At 41.8% G+C, this 20,281-nt stretch overlaps 1 protein-coding gene across 1 annotated transcript in view; it reads left to right on the top strand.

The window, feature by feature from the left end:
• The window catches only part of IGF2BP3 (insulin like growth factor 2 mRNA binding protein 3), a 161,192-nt gene that overhangs the window by 48,996 nt on the left and 91,915 nt on the right, over window positions 1–20,281 (top strand). Inside the window, exon 3 of the mRNA XM_031013019.3 lies at window positions 3,214–3,262. Within this exon, the coding sequence (XP_030868879.1) occupies window positions 3,214–3,262 (49 nt within the window). The remainder of the gene's footprint in view (window positions 1–3,213; window positions 3,263–20,281) is intronic.

The raw sequence follows: 20,281 nt of genomic DNA, 5'->3' as shown, positions 1-20,281 counted from the left end.
AGGACTGCTTGAGCCCAGGAGTTCAAGATGAACCTGGACAACATAGCAAGACCACCATCTCTATAAAAAACTAGCTGGATGTGGTGGCATGCACCTGTAGTCCCAGCTACTCCGGAGGAAGAGGCAGGAGAATCCCTTGAGCCCGGGAGGCAGAGGTTGCAGTGAGCTAAGACCGCGCCACTGCACTCCAGCCTGGGCGACAGAGTGAGACTCCATCTCAAAACAGAACAAAAACAAACAAAAAACCAGATTAGTACTTGCATATATGTAGTAAATCATACCTTTATTAGTTAGGTAAATACAGTGTGAGCACCTTTTTTTTTTTTTTTTTTTTTTTTGAGATGGAGTCTCGCTCTGTCATCCAGGGTAGAGTGCAGTGGCGCAATCTTGGCTCACCACAAACTCTGCCTCCCGGGTCAAGCAATTCTCCTGCCTCAGCCTCCAGAGTAGCCGGGATTACAGGCATGTGCCACCATGCCCAGCTAATTTTGTATTTTTAGTAGAGATGGGGTTTCTCCATGTTGGTCAGGCTGGTCTCAAACTTCTGACCTCAGGTGATCCGCTCACCTCAGCCTCCCAAAGTGCCGGGATCACAGGTGTGAGCCACTGTATCCGGCCACAACTTTCTTTTAACTGAAGCAACATATAACACTTGTGAAATCTGTGAATTATAAATCTTTTTATTAGGGTATATTTTTTAAACCTTTTATAGAAAATACTGCCAGGCACTGTGGCTCATGCCTGTAATCCCAGCACTCTGGGAGGCTGAGGCAGGCGGATCACTTGAGGTCAGGAGTTTGAGACCAGCCTGGTCGACATGGTGAAACCCCGTCTCTACTAAAAATACAATAATTAGCTGGGTGTGATGGCGCATGCGTGCAATCGCAGCTACGCAGGAGGCTGAGGTGGGAGAATTGCCTGAACCTGGGAGGCAGAGGCTGCAGTGAGCTGAGATTGTGCCACTGAATTCCAGCGTAGGCGACAGAGCGAGACTCTTGTCACACACACACAAAAGAAAAAGAAAACATAAAACTTACATAAAAGCAGAGAGGTACCTGTCCTGAAACTTTAACAGTTATTACCACATGAGTTATTTTGAAACAAATCCCAAACTAGCATTTAGTCTGTAAACTTGTACTAGCTATAGTTTGGATTTTTTAATCTCTTAAACTGGCATTCTCTTTTATTTCTTTGGTATATTTTACCCTGATGACTGTGCTTTTACTTTGTCATGAAAATAATATAAAAGTGCTTCTTTTCCTTCCCTCCTCCATTTTATGATTGTAGACAGGATGTACCTGAGTTTAGTTAATCTAGGTTTTCTTTGATGTTCTCGAAGGGATCAATGGCAGCTGTGGTATTTGTTTGTTCTCACCCTTTTGGGGAAAGGGAAGAGGCAAAGGACTAAACTAGGTTATGAATCTAGACTAAACTGGTGTTTTCCTCAGATACTTCAAAACTGTGGATTATTTGACCTGGAAAGAGAAGTTCACTATAGTTCTTTGTTTTTTTTTCTATTTTTTTATTTTTCTTTTTTCTTCTCTTTTCTTTTTGAGACAGGTTGTCACTCTGTTGCCCAGGCTGGATTGCAGTGGTGCAGTCACAGCTCACTGTAGCTTTGAACTCCTGGTCTCAAGCAATCCTTGCATCTCAGTCTCCTGAGTAGCTGGTACTACAAGCATGCAACACCATGCCCAGCTAGTTTAAAAAAATTTTTAAAAGATTTTTGTAGAGATGGAGTTTGGCTATGTTGTCCAGGCTGGTCTGGAACTCCCGGGCTCAAATGATCCTCCTAAAGTGCTGGGATTACAGGCGTGAGCCACAAGGCCTGTCCTATAGTTCTAATTTTGAAAGTTAAGTAATTTATTTCACTTGAGATGTCAAGCTCAATTGCTAGTTTTTGTTTTATTTTGTTTTTAATAGCTAGTTGACTATAAATTCTTCCTCCTTCAAAGGAGGTGACTGGCATGTGACTTCTATGGTATAGTCTCATACAGTTAACATGCAGTTGTGTTATATGTGTCGCCCTCTTCCTTCCCTTATACATACATATATACATGTGTAGGGAGGCATTTGAACTAAGGTGCTGATTCTTAACATTTTCTGTACTGTGCACTCCTTTAGCAGTCTGAAACCTATGGATCTCTTCTTATGTTTCAGTATGTCTTTATTTTTTATTTTTTTGAGATGGAGTCTCGCTCTGTTGCCCAGGCTGCAGTGCCGTGATGCAATCTTGGCTTACCGCAACCTCCGCCTCCCAGGTTCAAGTGATTCTTCTGCCTCAGCATCTGGAGTAGCTGGGACTACAGGCACCTGCCACCATGCCCAGCTAATTTTTTGTAATTTTAGTAGAGGAGGAGTTTCACCATGTTGGCCAGTCTGGTCCTGAGCTCCAGACCTCAAGTGATCCACCTGCCTCGGCCACCCAAAGTGTTGGGATTATAGGCATGAGCCACTGTGCCTGGCCTCAGGATGTTTTAAAATGCATAAAATACGTAGGATTATAAAGGAAACCAATTATTTTAAAATGTAGTTAGCAGAATGTTAAAACTTGGTGATAGGTGCTTAGTATAATAAGCAACAAGTTCTAGCAACACATCTAAGTTTCACAGTAATGAGTATAGATGATAAAGATCTCCAACAGTCTAATGTGGTATGAAAATATCTGATTTATATTGATGTCAAAATTACAAGTACTGTAATTCTGTGGTTTAGTGCCAGCATTCATAATTGAAGGACGCGTTAAATTTCATTTAGGGGATAGTGAAGATAAATGTGTAATTTCCTGCCACTCACACCTCATTTTTATTTCCCTGATTTTTATCCATGGACTCCTTAGCTGTAACAGTCAGAGTAAGGTCACCTGGACTAAGGCCTTGTTTGTGTCCTGGGATGCCTAATTTGAAGCTAACGGATTTGAACTTAGAATGTAGTCATCAGATAAGTGTGTTTTAAACATTCTATCTGCCAATTTTAGTGGCTTTTAAAATAAGTCATAACAGTCCAATAAATGCTGGATCTCCAAATGGTCTCTATGCATTTTATGACTTTGCTTCTTTGCTTTTCCTTCTTGGGCTGTATTTTCTTAATAGATATTGGTTTGTAATTAATATAGAGTTAATATTTTAAGTAGTTTCTAAACTTCCATGTTGGCTATTATTGTTTTGCTTTTATGTTTTTTTTCTTTTAAAAAACATTTTAATTCTTCTGCAGGATTCGGAAACTTCAGATACGAAATATCCCGCCTCATTTACAGTGGGAGGTAAGAATTTCTGTATTTAAAATTAAGATCTAAGTATGGAAGCCTATTGCTGTTAGTTTTTTCAAAGCTTTTTCTCCTTTCCTCAGCTCTTGGGTGTGCTAGAACATAAAATTCTTCTCTTATGACCCGTGCCTTGGTGTGGGTTTTTCTTAGTAAGGGCACAGTGTATCTTTTAAAAATCTGCTCTTTGGGATAAGAAACCAAATATTGAAATATATTCTTGGGTAACTGGGTAATCTTTCTCATTCAGTCCCTTCCCAACAGGATTTTGTTGATTTCAGTTCTTTCTGATGAGTTTGCCAATTGTATTTAAATATGAAGTTCCTATCTTGGCAAAGTTTTAAAAAGACAAATACCTGCTATTTTGTGCTGTTACTTTAAAATGTTATTCTGCTTCCTTTTGCTCAGATGGTGGCACTGCACTGATTGTGTAATATGCATAAACATAAACTATTTAGCACAATTGAATAGCCTGTGTCAGCAATTTCCAAAGCATAATAATGATGTCATGGTGAGAATTTGAGACACCAGTAGTTGAAGGGATAAAAGAAAATGTCTTTTGACTCTTCAGACAATGGAACCTGAAAGTTCTTAAAACCCACCTTGGAGAGGGTGGTGCAGAGAAACTGCTTAGCTTTTATGTATCTCTAATATAAAAAAAATCAAGAGTAACTAGTTTTGTGTGTTTTAGACTAGTCTTCTAAAATGACATTTGATGAGTCACTAAATCATAACCCCCATCAAAATGCAAAGTTTGGTTAAAAGGTTAGTTTGGTGGGAAGCTGATCTGATTCTCCAAGGTTTCTCAGTTGGTCACAGGTGATTTGTGCTGAGAATATTTATCTTCAAAACAGTATTATTGAGATTAAGCTTTGCAGGAAGGGGTTGGTTTTTGGTATATGCTGAATATATTGCAAGTTATATAATGCACTAAAAATATACTTTATAGATGGAAACGGTGGGCTATAAGATTAAACTTTTTACATGTTCCTGTTTTAGATTAACATTTATTTTGGGAATTCAGTAGCTTGGGGGATAGGTCCTCAAGTGTTGTAATAGCAAGATTACTAGTTCGATCCCCTTATTTTAAGATGAGCCATATTAAATATGATTTAAAATGTAATATGATTTTTTTGTTCAGGAGCTACATCTGGTGTAATGTAGCTTTCTATGAAACAGCCAAATGGTAGAAACCAAGTTTAAGTAAATTATTAGAGTACTAGCATATCTGCTATGGGCAGAGTTTCCTTTTAATTCATTCATAATTTCTTCAAATTTAGAGAATTTAGCTTTTAGTTTATTGCATTTTCCCTTATTCTGGGTATTTGCCGTATCTAACTTTTCTTAATTTTTGTATTTCACTTTACTCTCCTCATTGTCCTTTGAGGTAGTGTCAAGTTAGTGGATTATCTCTGTTTTCAAATGGGCAAATATGGGCACGCAAGATAAAGTTAATTAAGCAAGAGCACATACTGAATCGTAAGATGCTTGGAACTAGACTTTGGAATTCTTCACCTTTGACTCCCTTTAAAAATTTAATGATTATTTACATATTGATCAACAAAAACAATTTTATTGAGAGTTCGTTAGGAATAAGATGGGCTACTGTTGTTAGGTGTTTCTTTCCTTAAAGGCTTGAGGGGACACTATTTCCTTTTTGAGAAGGGTCACTTTGTATGTTTTTGTTTGTTTGTTTGTTTGTTTGTTGAGATGGAGTTTCACTCTCGTTGCCCAGGCTGGAGTGGAATGGTGCAATCTTGGCTGACTGCAACCTCCGCCTCCCAGGTTCAAATGATTCTCCTGCCTCAGCCTCACTAGTAGCTGGGATTACAGGCATCCGCCAACCATGCCTGGCTAATTTTTTGTATTTTTAGTAGAGATGGGATTTTACCATGTTGGTTAGGCTAGTCTCAAACTCCTGACCTCAGGCGATCCACTCGCCTTGGTCTCCCAAAGTGCTGGGATTACAGGCGCGAGCCACTGCACCCAGCCTGTATATATTTTATTTATTCACGCTGGGTGTGCCGCTTGTTTTGTGCCAAAGCCTTATCATAAACAGCGATAATTTTGCAGTTCTGGACAATTTTTATAATGGAAGATTAGGCATTGAGTCCCTGATTAATCTTAGAATCACTGAAAGTGGAATGACCGGACCTTATGTGCCTTCTACTTTAATGCAGTAGAATATACATGTCACCACAGAGGAAATAGTCTTATCTCAATAGGTTCAACTGGCTTCAGTCTTAATCTAACTTTGAGTTTATAAGAAATACAGAAGATAGAGTGACAAATTAAATGATGCATCAAAGAAACAACTAGCCATGTCCTAAATATGGGATATTCCACAGGACATCCTGTTTTGCTAGAGGAGCAGTGGGATGAAAAAAGGAAGGGGCCTGTTACAGAGTAAGACTCAAGAGGATAACAAAAAAGCACTATAGTAAGTTCTCTGTGAGCAATGTAAATAGCCCTGTGAAGCAGCTTGGAGCACCTAAAAAAGCCTTATAGTTGTATTTTATTTATTTATTTTTATTTTTTTTTTTTGCAGGAAATGGGGCAGCCTTGAGGTCAGACTTGGAATTATGTCCTAGCTCCACTACTTTCTCATTGTGTGATCTAGTTATGGGATCTCTGAACAGTTTTTAAAATTCTTTGAGCCTCATTTTCCTCTTTTCTAACCAGGGGTGATGATGGTGGCCCCCTCATTGGGTTGCTTTGAGCATTAAATAGGATTTTGCATGATAAAGCCTTTAAAACAGTGCTTGGTACATATAAGTACACAATATGTTTTAGCTATGATATAATAAGAACAACAAATTCACCAGCTCTCAGCCTTAGGTTTTGTGCTTGTCTCAGTGAGATCCAGGCAGGAGCACAGATAACATACTCGGTATTTCACCAGGGAGAATCACACAGGTGCTGAAAGGCGAAAGAACAAAGAGAATCCAGAGTAGTGACTGTAAGGAGCAGCCACGGCCTGAGGATTGGAAGGCCAAAGAGGAAGTTGAGGTTTTGGATCCTAGAGACTTGGAGGGAAGAGCCCTGAGCACCTGAGACTTAGATTTCTGAGCAATGGGAGCTCCTTGGCTATGGCTGGCGCCTGGGATGTGGGGAGGAGAGAGGAGTTATACATCTTGTTCAGAGTGTCCAGAGGAGCTAGAGGCTGTAACCAACTGCTGATTCAGTGACACCGGCTGACAGACAGGGACCTACGAATGCGGTGATGCCGACTGACGGAGAGGGACCTGCTGATGCTGTGATGCCAACTGACGGACGGGACCTGCGGATGCAGTGATGCCGACTGACGGAGGGGGACCTGCGGATGCGGTGATGCCGACTGACGGAGGGGGACCTGCGGATGCGGTGATGCCGACTGACGGAGGGGGACCTGCGGATGCGGTGATGCCGACTGATGGAGGGGGACCTGCGGATGCGGTGATGCCGACTGACGGGGGACCTGCGGATGCGGTGATGCCAGCTGACGGAGGGGGACCTGCGGATGCGGTGATGCCGGCTGACGGAGGGGGACCTGCGGATGCGGTGATGCCGACTGACGGAGGGGGACCTGCGGATGCGGTGATGCCGACTGATGGAGGGGGACCTGGCGATGCGGTGATGCCGACTGATGGAGGGGGACCTGGCGATGCGGTGATGCCGACTGATGGACAGGACCTGCGGATGCGGTGAAGCCGATGAACGGGGACCTGCGGATGTGGTGATGCTGACTGACGTACAGGGACTTGGTGATGCGGTGATGCCGACTGATGGGTAGGGCCCTGGTGATGCGTTGATGCCGACTGACGGACGGGACCTGGTGTTGCAGTGAAGCCGACTGACGGACGAGACCTGCTGATGTGGTGAAGCTGACTGACAGACGGGACGTGGTAATGCAGTGAAGCCGACTGACGGACGGGACCTGCTGATGTGGTGAAGCCGACTGACAGATGGGGACCTGCGGGTGGGGTGATGCTGACTGACGGACGGGACCTGGTGATGCGGTGATACCAACTGAAGGACGGGACCTGCAGATGCAGTGATGCTGACTGACGGATGGGGACCTACGGATGTGGTGATGCTGACTGACGGAGAGGGACTTGCAGATGTGGTGATGCCGACTGATGGACAGGGACCTGCGGATGTGGGGATGCCGACTGACGGACAGGGCCTGCTGATCAGACTGATGGACGGGACCTGTGGGTGTGGGGATGCCGACTGACAGACAGGCAAGAGCATGTCATCTCTATCCCGACTCCTGCTTTCTAGTACCCCTCTGGTGCCTTCTATTGGCAGAAACTAACAGGTAACAGCTGGCAAAGGAGAGATTAGAGTCCAGAGTCCTAGACCCGGCATCACAAAGCTGAGAAGTACATTTGGAACTGAGAGCTTATTTTTCTTTGTTTGCCCTAATGCCTCATATACCCTGTCAGTCTGATGGAACTGAGAGCTTAATATCAAGGCAAACCTCTAACCTTGAAGTAAGACAACCTCCTGCTCCAATTCAAGGAGTCATCTTGTAAGCCAGATTCTGTGAAGTCACTGAAGAGGTGACAGAATCTGGGACCACAGCAGAAACGCTTGTGACGTTTGGTGTTTTGTAAGATCTGTAGCTGGAGTGTTACCTTTCTGTTACTGTTAGATCTTTATTATTTATGTTATCTGTATTCCACCATATACTACTAAATGATCAGAAGGGGATTCCTCAAGTTCTCTGGACCGCATATCTTACGTGCTGTGTCAAGCAGCTTTGAACAGTTTCTAACCACTTAGTTTTAGATGATGATAAAGCACTTATGGGTGGGCACTGGATTCTGCTAAATGTTTATGGCAGATGAAGATACTGGGAGACTTTTTTTTTTTTTTTTGAGACAGAGTCTTGCTCTGTCACCCAGGCTGGAGTGCAGTGGCACAATCTCGGCTCACTGCAGCCTCCGCCTCCTGGGTTCAAGTGATTCTCCTGCTTCAGCCTCCTGAGTGGCTGGGACTACAGGTGCGCGCCACCACGCCCAGCTAATTTTTTGTATTTTTAGTAGAGACGGGGTTTCATTGTTAGCCGGGATGGTTTCGATCTCTTGACCTTGTGATCTGCCCGCCTTGGCCTCCCAAAGTGCTGGGATTACAGACTAACTTTCTGAAGGACTCACTGCTAGAGAATTAGGTAGGTTTGTTTTCTCCCAAATATATGGAATATAGCAAAGAAATAAGGGAAAATGGTTTCTCATCCATCCTGTTTTGCCTGAGGTACCTGAAGAGTAGACTCAGTGTGACCAGACTGGAAGGGTTCCTCCACAGAAACAGTCCCAGCAGACAACGATGTGGATGTTCAGATGCCACAAGGGAGGTGTACATTATTAGGAGGAGGATTTGAGAGCCCTTCCTTAAATGGATAAGGGTAGGGCTTTGGGAGAAAGCCTTAGTGGAGTACTTGACATTAAACGCCTTTAGATATTTTTTCTTTTGCCTACTCAATTTCTCAAGTGGGCTCCATTTTCTAAATTTAAGGAATGTCTTTTTGTTGTTGTTTTGTTTTTGAGACGGAGTCTTGCTCTTTCATCGAGGCTGGAGTGCAGTGATGCGACGACCTCGGCTCACTGCAACCTCCGCCTCCTGGGTTCAAGCAGTTCTCCTGCCTCAGCCTCCCGAGTAGCTGGGATTACAGGTGCCTGCCACCACACCTGGCTGAGTTTTGTATTTTTAGGAGAGACAGGGTTACACCATGTTGACCAGGCTGGTCTCGAACTCCTGACCTCAAGTGATCTCTCTATCTCAGCCTCCCAAAGTGCTGGGATTACAGGCGGGAGCCACCGCGCCCGGCAGGAATGTCTTTTTGTATGTAAAAAATACACAGTAAGTGGGGCCAGTTGCGGTGACTCACGCCTGTAATCCCAGCACTTTGGGAGGCCAAGGCAGGTGGGTCACTTGAGGTCAGGAGATTGAGACCAGCCTGGCCAACATGGAGAAACCCCATCTTCACTAAAAATACAGAAATTAGCCAGGTGTGGTGGCACAGGCTTGTAATCCCAGCTACTCAGGAGGTTGAGTCAGGGGAACCTCTTGAACCCGGGAGGTGGAGGTTGCAGTGAGCCAAGATCGCACCACTGCACTCCAGCCTGGGTGACAAAGCGAGACTCTGTCTCAAAAAAAAAAAAAAAAAAAAAAAGGCCAGAGTCTTAAGGAAAGGATTTCTCAGTTTCTCCTAATGTTATTTCCTTGAAACCACTCTCCAATCAAAAGAATCAAAACTCCTAATAAGTACTCAAAAAATGCCCAAAGCAGGGGGAACCTTCCCTGAAGTGAAGCATAAGACCTTATGTAAAGGAAGACATTAGGTAAATGAAGTGGTCCTAGAGGAAAGGGCGAGGAAGGTTGTCATTTTGGGGGCTGATGAGGAAGGTGAAACAATATTTCCCTATGTTTATTGTGTGGGGAAACAGCCTGTGCACCAGGTTCTCCATGCTGGTGGGGCCGCCACATCACTCATGACTGGAATGACTGTTTTCCGAGCAAAGATTTGAATACGTGATCTGACAGGTACTTATGGGGAATACATACTTAAAAATCACAGTCTTGCTAGAAAATTCAGAACGTTTCTTGGTTTTACTTCAACACTTGCATATTTGATTTTTTTCCTGGACTTAATTGATCTGGGAAGATGAGTATTAAGTGAGGCTCTGGTCAAAGAAGGGAAACCAAGTATTCCTTATTTAGAAGAAACAAGTCGGCCTGGTATGGTGGCTCAGGCCTGTAATCCCAGCACTTTGGGAGGCTGAGGCAGGCAAATCACTTGAGGCCAGGAGTTCGAGACCAGCCTGGCCAACATGGCAAAACCCAATCTCTACTATAAATACAAAAATTAGCCAGGCATGGTAGCGCATGCCTGTAATCTTAGCTACTCAGGAGGCTGAGGCACAAAAATTGCTTGAGCCTAGGATGCAGAGGTTGCAGCGAGCTGAAATTGTGCCACTGTACTCCTGGGCGGCAGGCGAGACTCTACTAAAAAAAAAAAAAAGAGAGAAATAAGTGGGAAAGTAGTGAAGAAATAAGTAAATGGAAAAGTAGTGATGCCATGTTATCTAGTCTGGAGGAAAAATGAAACAATACCATAGTTAATATAAAATAGCTCGGAGAGACCCCACTGTAAGCCGTGGATGAACGTGTGCTGAGAAGTGGAAAGCTGTCTTGAGGTTTGTGGGGAGGTAGATGACTTCCTGGGGAAGAGAGTAGGCAGCGACAACGGAGTGAGTTAGGTGACATCCCTGCTGGATGTTGGCATCTTTAAAGGCAGGAACTGTCATTCATCTTCTGTCCAACTGCTGATTGTTTTTGGTGCTGTGTTAGGTGCTACTTGGTCCATATGGATACAGGAATTAATGTCAAATAGAAATTTGAGAAGAATTTTATTTACTTACTTGTTGAGACAGCATTTCACACTTGTTGCCCAGGCTGGAGTGCAGTGGCGTGATCTCTGCTCACTACAGTCTCCACCTCCTGGGTTCAAGCCATTCTCCGCCTCAGCCTCCTGAGTAGCTGGGATTACAGGTGTGTGCCACCACGCCCGGATAATTTTTGTATTTTTAGTAGAGGCGGGGTTTCACCATGTTGACCAGGCTGGTCTCAAACTCCTGACCTCAGGTGATCCACCCACTTTGGCCTCCCAAAGTGCTGGGATTACAGGCATGAGTCACTGTGCCTGGCTGAGAAGCATTTTAAGTGTAATTGGCAACATAAAGCTAACACCATGAGGTGCTTTAACTCAACAGAAGAAAACATCTGTAGAAACAGTGACGTTGAGACTATCCATGAGCTGAGCAAGAAGTAATGGGAGTCAGAGATGTTAAATATTAGAAATAACCAGTTTAAAGGTTGCCTTTATAGCAGACAGCTTGGAGTTCTAAATAAATAGCAGATAAACTGCGTGTTCTTGGTAGGTGCCTTTCTTCTTCTCAGTGGCCTGACTTTGAGCACTCGGCCAATAAGTAGCTGACACTTACTAGGCACTTATGTGCCGGGTACTGAATTAACACGTTTTAATCTTCACAGCAGTCCCATGTCCCCACTTCACAGATAAGTCAGTGGTGGTACAGAGAGGTGAAGTAGCTTGTCCAGGATCATGCAGCTGGAAAGTGTTAGTGTCTACTCTTAATCAGGTTGCTCTAACAGAAAACTTCCTCCCAAAGGGTTGTTCCTGTTTCTTCTAGTTACTATGATTTGGTTTCAACATGCCTCTGAAAAGCTTGACAGTGAAGCCAATAGAAACTCGATCCTCCCCAGGTCTGGACGTAATGTATGGTTATGAGTGATGAATGAATTTCGTTGGGGAAGTTATTAGTAAAGTTCTCTGTTTAAAGAACTGTAGACATAGAGTTCTTCATGCATGGCTGCTCTGGGATGGGCCAGACTTTACATCATTAGAGGTAATCTGGTGATGGGTGTGCAGGGGGAATACCAGAGTTCTCTACAACCGGTATATATGAATGGTGTATGAGGCAAGCATTTCTGACCCCATGCTGCTCCCTCCATGTTTACCCCATGTCCTTTGTGCTATGCTGCCTGGACTTTTGTCCTGTGCTTCTGTCATTTTTCTGGATATGATCATCTTAAAGGTCATCATGCCCTTTATCAGTTGATTGAGACAGAATCTTGACTCCTATCGCCCAGGCTGGAGTGCAGTGGCACAATCACAGCTCACTGCAGCCTTGACTTCCTGGGCTCAGGTGATTCTCCCATCTCAGCCTCCCCAGTAGCTGGGACTACAGGTGCGTACCACCACACCTGGCTATTTTTTTTCTTTTGTATCTTTATTTTTTAAAAAAATTTTAAGATGGAGTGTCGCTCTGTCACCCAGGCTGGAGTGCAATGGTGCGATCTCGGCTCACTGCAACCTCTGCCTCCCGGGTTCAAGTGATTCTCGTGTCTCAGCCTCCTGAGTAGCTGGGATCACAGGCGCCCACCAACATGCCTGGCTAATTTTTGTATTTTTGGTAGAGATGGGGTTTCACCATGTTGGCCAGGCTAGTCTCAAACTCCTGACCTCAGGTGATCAACCCATCTTGGCCTCCCAAAGTGCTGGGATTAGAGGCTTGAGCCATCGCACCTGGCCAAAAGTTTTAAATTTTAATGAAGTTCAGTGTATTCATTTGTGCCAGTCTCATTTTATGAATAGTATTTTTGGTGTCCTGTCTAAAAACTTTTTGCCTAAATCAAAGTTATGAAGGTTTTCTCCTGTTGTCTTAAGCCTGTGGTGCATTTTGAGTTAATTTTTATGTAATGTATGCTTCACAGGCTGTGGTTTTATTTTTTGCATGTAAATGTCTCATTCTAACACCATAAATTGAAAATATTGTTCCTTTTCCATTGAATTGCCCTCACACTTTTGTTACAAATCAATTGACCATATTTGTGTGGGTCTGTTTCTGGACTCTTTTATCCCATTGATTTATGTGTCTGTCCCTTTGCTACTACACTTTCTTGGTTACGGTATCTTTATAAGTCTTAAAATTGAATAGTATTATTCCTTCAACTTTATTGTTTTTCAGAATTGTGGCTATTGTCGTTACTTTGCTTTTCCATGTGTATTTTGGAACCAGCAAGTCTATACACAAAAATTCTGCTGGGATGTTTATTGGGATTGCAATAAGTTAACAACAAAAAAACCCTTTTGGAATAATTATCAAATTTACTAGGTTGTCTTTTTATGACTGGCTTATTTCACTTAGTATGCTGTTCACCCATGTTGTAGCACAGGAGTCCCTAACCCCCAGGCCTCAGACTGGTACCGTCTGTGGCCTGTTAGGAACTGGGCCGTACCACAGGAGGTGAGTGGCAAGTGAGCGAGCATTACTGCCTAAGTTTCACCTCCTGACAGACCAGTGACGGCATTAGATTCTCATAGGAATGCATACCCTATTGTGAACTGCACACGTTGAGGGATCTAGGTTGCTCACTCCTTAGGAGAATCTAATGCCTGATGATCTGAGGTGGAACAGTTTCATCCTGAAGCCATCCCCCCCATCCCCACTCTCTGTCCGTGGAAAAATTGTCTTCCATGAAACCAGTCCCTGGTGCGAAAATAGTTGGGGACCGCTGTTGTAGTATGTGTCAGAATTTTCTTTTGAAAGTTAAGTGTAGTATTCCTCTGTCTGTGTATTCTACCTTTTGTTTGTTCTTCTGTCCATGGGCATATGGGTTGCTTCTACCTTTTGGCTATTGTGATCAATGCCACTGTGAATGTAGGTGAATAAATATCTCTTTGAGACTCTGCTTTCAATTCTTTTGGGTATGTACCTAGAAGTGGGATTGCTGGATGTTATAGCAGTTCTTCTTTTCCTCTCCTTGAATAAACCAGTGAAAAAGATGTTATAGCAATTATGTTTTTAATTATTTCAGGAATTGCCATTACTGTTTTCCATAGCAGCTGTACCGTTTTACATTTCTACCAACAGTGCCCAAGTGTGTTCTGACTTCTCCACGTCCACTCCAACACTTGTTAATTTTGTTTTGTTTTTTTTCTAAATAGTAGGTGAATATTATTTTTTAAGTTTGGACTTCCACTTGTTTTTAGTATGTAGAAGTATTTTAAATTTTTGTGTGTTGACCTTATATCCTTTGACATTGCTAAACTTACTAGTTCTGAAAGTTTGTTTTTTATTTTTTAATAGATTGCTTGGGATTTTCTACTTAGACAATTATGTATTCAAATGGGCATAGTTTTATTCCTTTATAGTCTGTATGCCTTTTCTTTTATTGCTGTAATGTACTGTCTAGGACCTCCAATGAGAGTTGACATCCTTACCCTTCCTCAATTTTTGTGAGAAAACATTGTCTTTCATCATCACATAAAATGTTAGCTGTGGGTTTTTTGTAGATACTCTTTATCAGGTTGAAGACATTGCCTTCTGTTTCTAGTTTGTTGACAGTCTATATGATGAGTGAATGTTGGATTGTTTCAAATGCTTTTTCTGCATGAATTGATATTATCATGTAGTTTTTAGGCTGTAAATGAATTATATTGACTCCCCCCCCCCCCACCCCCACAAATGTTGAACTAACCCTGCATTCCTATGATAAACTCCACTTTATTGTGGTATTTTATTCTTTTTGCTTGGTTTAATTTGCTAACATTTTTGTTGAGGACTTACTGTGTCTCTGCTCATGAAGGATATTGGTCTGTAGTTTGATGTTTTTTGTATTGCCATTGATTTTGTTATCAGGGTAACACAGCCTTAAAATGTGTTGGGAAAACATGTTTACCTTTTCTGGAAGTGATTTGCTGAATTGGTGTTATTTCTTTAAGTATTTGATAGAATTCACCTGTGAAACCACTTGAATAATTTCTCTCAGAAGTTTTTTTTTTTTTTTTTTTTTTTTTTTTTTTTTTTGAGATGGAGTTTTGATTTTGTTGCCCAGGCTGGAGCGCAATGGCCCAATCTTGGCTCACCACAACCTCTGCCTCCTGGTTCAAGTGATTCTCCTGCCTCGGCCTCCCAGGTAGCTGGGATTACAGACATGCGCCACCATGCCCAGCTAATTTTTGCATTTCTAGTAAGAGACGGGGTTTCTCCTTGTTGGTCAGGCTGGTCTCGAACTCCCGACCTGAGGTGATGCATTTGCCTCGGCCTTCCAAAGTGCTGGGATTACAGGCGTGAACCACCGCACCCAGCCCCCCCTTTTTTTTTTCTTATGCTCAAATTCAATATCTTCAGTAATTATAGTGTTCTTCAGGTTATTTCATCTTGGGTCGTTTGTAGTGTTCAAAGAATTGGTCAATTTCATCCAAGTTGTTTCTTTTTTTCTTTTTGTTTTGTTTTTAATAACTTTACATCATCATGGACAAGTTGCATAAAGCTTTGTAGTATTCCCTTATCCTTTAATGTCTGTGGGGTCTCTAGTGATATCTCCACTTTTTCATTCTGATACTAGTAATTTTTGTGTTCTCTCTCTTAAAATCTTCATCAGCCTTGCAGAGCTTTATCTGTTTTATTGATTTCTAATAACTTCATGATGTTGAAGCTGAATGAGCTTCTCTGTCTCCATGATTTTGAGAGGTGAAGCCGGCTGGGCTTCTGGGTCAGGTGGGGACTTGAAGAACTTTCCTGTCTAGCTAAAGGATTGTAAACACACCAGTCAGCACTCAGTGTCTAGCTAAAGGTTTGTAAACGCACCAATCAGCACTCTGTAAAAATGCACCAATCAGTTCTCTGTGTCTAGCTAAAGGTTTGTAAATGGACCAATCAGCACTCTGTAAAATGGACCAATCAGCAGGATATGGGTGGGGCCAAATAAGGGAATAAAAGTTGGCCACCTGAGCCAGCAGGGGCAGCCCGCCGGGGTCCCCTTCCACACTGTGGAAGCTTTGTTCTTTTGCTCTTCACAGTAAATCTTGCTGCTGCTCACTCTTTGGGTCCACACTACCTTAAAGAGCTGTAACACTGCGAAGGTCTGCGGCTTCACTCCTGAAGTCAGCAAGACCACGAACCCACTGGAAGGAAGGAACTCTGGACACATCTGAACATCTGAAGGAACAAACTCCAGACACACCATCTTTAAGAACTGTAACCATCTTTAAGAACTCACCGTGGGAGTCCACGGCTTCATTCTTGAAGTCAGCGAGACCCAGAACCCACTGGAAGAAACCAATTCCGGAAACAATTTGATTAGTATTTTGTTTCCCTGAGGCTTCCCTTTTTCATTCTCCAATCAGAAAAGCAAGGACCTTAGATACCTTGCGTGGTTGTGCACTTCCTGTAACTGTGTACATGTCCAGGACTAACGAGAGGCAAACAGAAGGAAAAGAAGCAAACAGGTTCAATCCATCCCCTTGGAACTATAGCTTCTTCCCTCCATCTGTGTTTTAGATCAGTGATCCCCAACCTTTTTGGCACCAGGGACTGGTTTCGTAGAAGACAATTTTTCTTTTTTTTTTTTTTAATCAGAAAATTTTGATCATGGCTTTTATTTCTTTGCAACAGTCGTCCACAGGTTCTGAAGAGAACTCACCGGTTGTAGAGTCTGTGTTAATCACCTAGCATTAATATTTCCATTGCTCCATCATCATGTGTAAGCCTGTCCACAGCGTTCTTCTCCAGAAGCAAACTTGCTCAACCTTTAGTTTCATATCAGTGAAGGCAAATTCTTTCACCAAGATGGACTTGTTTGTTCTCAGGAAATCCATACAGACCTGGTTGAAGAGTTCAGAAACTCTTTTTATGCATTAAAACAATTTTTCCATGGTTGGGGAAGGGGAGTGGTTTCGGGATAGAAACTGTTCTACCTCAGATCATCAGGCATTGGTTAGAATCTCATAAGGAGTATGCAACCTAGATCCCTCGCGTGCGCACTTCACAATAGGGTACGCACTTCCATGAGAATCTAACGCTGCCATTGCTGATCTGACAGGAGGCGGGGCTCAGGCATTTAAGCCTGCTCACCTCCTCTCACCTTCTGCTGTGCGGCCCGGTTCCCCTTTCTTGCTTCTCCAGCCTAAACTACAAGGCTTCTCCTAAGACCTGTCTGTATCCGCTAACAACTTGAAAGTTTTTTGCTGCTGAGTCTAGGCTGGGGCATAGTAGAGGGAAAAAAAGAAGCAAATCACTTCAGTTTCTTTAGTACTATAGAGTTCCTAGTCTGTCTGCTGTCTTTACTTTGAGTCTTCAAATTATTGTTTGATACTTTCTGTCTAGATTTTTTAACTGCTTTCAGTGGGAGAAACAAGGTGGGTGTGCTTATTGAAATTTGTCTGGATCTAGAACCTGGAACTAAAGTTTAAGTTGTTTCTTTGAATATTGTTTTTTGATGCCTTTTAAATTTCAAAAGAGGTTAATTTGAATTTTTTATTTCTCAAGAACAGAGTAACTACTCATAAGTGATTTGCTTTTTTCTTGTAGATAACCTTTGGTTGAATTGAGACTGAACAGGACTTACCCTCTTAAAAGAAATGCGTGTTCAATTTTTCCATGTGACTCAGCACTAGAGATGTGTATGCAGTGCTCATCATTTTAAATTTAAGTATATAAAAACCTTCACTTGTTGCTCTTTTCCTGTCTTTCTACCTCCAGTTTTAATGAACAAAATATACAAGGTTAAGACTGGGGAGGGCAAAGTCTCCTGGTAGAGTTTTAGAACAGTAAACCAATTGGGAGTGACGGCACTATTAATGCTGTGTCTAATTTTATTATCAGCAACCAGAAAAGCAAGAGTTTTCTCAGTACTAAGGCCATCCCCACCCCCACCCCCCACTTGCCGTATTTTGATTTCCTGAATGGCCTACTTTGTCTTACTCAAAACACAATATTACTATTCAGTAATTACTATTCAGTATTACTTTCCATGTGGGGATGAGAAAGGCTATAATTTACTGCGATCTTGCCTAGATGTCTATTGTATATATTCACAGATACCTTTCCTCAGTTTTTTATTCCAGTCTGGTAGACAAAGGTGGTGCTCAGTAAGTTAAGTGTTGGTTGAATTGAGGGTGTATGATGCTTTTCAAAGCTTGACTATCAACCCAGATAGAGATTTCTGTGTTCATCTTGCTGGATTTTTTTTCTTGTTTTGTGTCCACTACTCCTAGACTCTCACATGTGTCCAGGTATATATACAAAGATTGAAATTGTTTAATTAGCTTACTCTGGCTAATGGTAATGACTGATATTTCAGATTTCTTTTTAAAAGAAGGCCTATATTTGATTTGTCTATCTTTCACTCATTTTTATGCCTACTCTCATATTCTTAGCTCATTTCCTTCTCTTTAGTACTCTGCCTTTGGGTTTTAGATTAACTTAATATCACACATGTGGGTTGTGTTGATTATGAGCAGAGCAATATGCGAACCTCTTTTTTTTTTTTTCCATTTGATTTTTTCAAGACTCTGTCACCCAGGCTGGAGTCAGGTGGCACGATCACAACTCACTGCAGCCTTAAACTCTTCCTGGGCTCAAGCAATTCTCCTGCCTTGGCCTCCTGAGTAGCTAGGACTACAGGCACATACCGCTGTGCCCCATTAATAAAAAAAAAAAATTTTTTTTTTTTTTGTTTTACAAACAGGGTCTTGCTACATTGCCCAGGCTGGTCTCAAACTCCTGAGCTTAAGCGATCCTCCTCCCTTGACCTCCCAAAGTGTTGGGATTACAGTCGTGAGTCACCGTGCCTGGCCAAGTACCTCTCTAGATGGAGTCTCTTCTTGTTATATTCTTAGAGCCAACCCTAGATATAGAAGGGAATAGTGCTATTCTTATTTTTAAAAACAACAAAGTAACTGGGAAATGGAAAAACTTGCCAAGGTCTTGCAGCTACCATTGGCTGAATTAGGATTTAAACTAGGCAGAACCTCCTTTTTTAGCTGCTACTGTATCTAAACTGTATATTCTTCTGTCATCTCAAACGCGGAAATAAGGATGACTTCTAATATCTCCTGCAAGTTCACTTACGCATTTATGACTTTTAGCACCAATTTCATCAGTGTTTTTATTGAGATCTATAATTTCCTCCTATGTAATGTTCCCAATTACAATCCTGAAGTGAAATTCACAGAAAATATAACCCACTTATATATATCTATAATTTAAAAATCAATGTAATGTCCTAGTAATACCAGAAAGGAGACATAAAAATTATTTATACAAAAAAAATTTAGTACATAAATACTTAGGCATGATCAGAGTTTAGGCATAATGAAATAGCTAAGTACTTGTACCATATGTAGAATAGTCCTCAGTGGACCAATACTCGTGTTGAGACAGGAATAATATACAGGCAATGCAAAGTTGTGTGCTCTCAGTTTAGTGGTTTTCTCTAGTGATAAGCAGACCAAAATATAATAGTATCTTGATTTACATGATACAGTTTTGGAAGATACAGTATATATGAAAACTGAGCAATAAATATTTTGTCAGGTTATAGGGTCGGATAAATGGGTTTCCCCTCTATCTGAATATCAAGGACCTTCAAAGGCTGTGCAGGACATGAGGCCACCTCTCTTTATTGTGTGAAGCTGTACTGCACACTTCAGGATGTGTGACATACCTGGTCTGTGACTATCAAATATTAGTGAAGGACCCTTTTCCTAATCCCAAAAGATCCACAGATTTCTAAAACCACTTCCTTAAGGAGTGAAGGTTTCTCCATTGAGAATTACTGTTCTAAATCATTCCTTCCTCAGCTGGGTTGAAGGACCAGTTATTTTTAAATTTCTAATTGATTACTGACTTTTTTGTAAAATTCAATGAAAATAAATTATTACAATGAAATTTTAAAGTCAGCCAAAAGACAAGCTGATTTTTATTATTAGATTCAACAGACATAAAATTCTTGTCAGTCTGCTATAAAAATTTGTAAATGCTCAATCTCCACTTATAAGTTTGTCTTGTCATGATATGGTCTCTATCTTCATCTCACTCTTTCTCTTCCCACAGTCACCCAAAATGACGGTATGTTTCCCGTGGAAGGTGTAAGTTCCCCTCTTCCTGGCCAAATGCTCAAATGTTTTACTCCCATCACCTCCTTTGTTTTGCATAAGTATCACTTTCTATAAAAATTATCATTTAATGACGGAAATGAACTTAACTGCCTTTACCATCAGCAGTCTCTTTTTATCCATGATAAAATTTGCAGAGTAGTTTAACAGGCATAACTCAAGTTGTTTATTTCTTCTTAGCTTTATATACTTATGGATAGGAAGTCATGCAGTACAAGTGTGCAAAAGTTCTGCAAAGTATATGTTACTTTTGCTGATCACATACAGGTAAATCCATCTTAGATGATCTGATTTCTAATACAACTCAACTCTAAAAGTCTAAAAATATCTCTGAGCTATGTATTAAGCAGGTGGTTTTGGACTTAGACTGCATTTTTTTGTTTGTTTGTTTTTGTTTTTGAGACAGAGTCTTGTTCTTTCGCCCAGGCTGGAGCGCAGTGGTGCAATCTCGGCTCACTGCAGCCTCTGCCTCCTGGGTTCAAGTGATTCTCATGCCTCGGCCTCCCGAGTAGCTGGGACTTCAGGGACACGCCACCATGCCTGGCTAATTT

This window comes from Gorilla gorilla, chromosome 6 (assembly GCF_029281585.2).
Source record: "Gorilla gorilla gorilla isolate KB3781 chromosome 6, NHGRI_mGorGor1-v2.1_pri, whole genome shotgun sequence".
NCBI classification, from domain to species: domain Eukaryota; kingdom Metazoa; phylum Chordata; class Mammalia; order Primates; family Hominidae; genus Gorilla; species Gorilla gorilla.
This window is presented reverse-complemented; position numbering and strand designations above follow the sequence as displayed.